The 793-nt window shown below is 57.0% G+C and overlaps 1 protein-coding gene across 1 annotated transcript in view; it reads right to left on the bottom strand.

Annotated features, from left to right (window-relative positions):
- LOC109925852 (sodium/potassium-transporting ATPase subunit alpha-3) overlaps positions 1 to 793 on the bottom strand; it is a gene marked incomplete at its 5' end in the record, with an annotated part of 18,024 nt that overhangs the window by 1,701 nt on the left and 15,530 nt on the right. Inside the window, one exon of the mRNA XM_048593607.1 lies at positions 87 to 178. Coding sequence (XP_048449564.1) covers positions 87 to 178 — 92 coding nt within the window. The remainder of the gene's footprint in view (positions 1 to 86; positions 179 to 793) is intronic.

The raw sequence follows: 793 nt of genomic DNA, 5'->3' as shown, positions 1-793 counted from the left end.
CACACACACACAGACTCTCACTGGAGTACAGGCTCCCACATGCACACTGACTCTCACTGATTGTCGATTATGATGGGGGAGCATACCTCCTGGGTTTCTGCGAAGGATGAGTTTGCGAATTTCATCATAGACAAAGATCAGGAAACTGTAGGGGAAGGCACAGAACCACCAGTTTGGCCTGCAGGATTAGGGAGAAAATAAGGGCAGATATCAGAACTAACCATCATTGAAATAGCGCCAAACACATCCACCCATTCCAAAACCACAGGAAGCAGAAAGGGGAAAGTCTCTGTGTGATGAACTATGCAATCTGTGTGTGCACAGCAAGATCCCAATGGAATGTAACAGCAACTGCAGTCTTTAGGAGCCATTTTTAATGGATACCAAAACACCACGAGGGCAATTCACCCCCATCCACAAATACTGACCCTCCAATAGCACAGCACTCCCTCAGCACTGACCCTCCGACAGTGCGGTGCTCCCTTGGCGCCGACCCTCCGACAGTGCGGTGCTCCCTCGGCGCCGACCCTCCGACAGTGCGGCGCTCCCTCGGCGCCGACCCTCCGACAGTGCGGCGCTCCCTCAGCACTGACAGTGCGGCGCTCCCTCAGCACTGACAGTGCGGCGCTCCCTCAGCACTGACAGTGCGGCGCTCCCTCAGCACTGACAGTGCGGCGCTCCCTCAGCACTGACAGTGCGGCGCTCCCTCAGCACTGACAGTGCGGCGCTCCCTCAGCACTGACAGTGCGGCGCTCCCTCAGCACTGACAGTGCGGCGCTCCCTCAGCACTGAC

The sequence above is a fragment of the Rhincodon typus genome, unplaced genomic scaffold (assembly GCF_021869965.1).
Source record: "Rhincodon typus isolate 14 unplaced genomic scaffold, sRhiTyp1.1 hic_rhity00003254, whole genome shotgun sequence".
Classification (NCBI taxonomy): domain Eukaryota; kingdom Metazoa; phylum Chordata; class Chondrichthyes; order Orectolobiformes; family Rhincodontidae; genus Rhincodon; species Rhincodon typus.
This window is presented reverse-complemented; position numbering and strand designations above follow the sequence as displayed.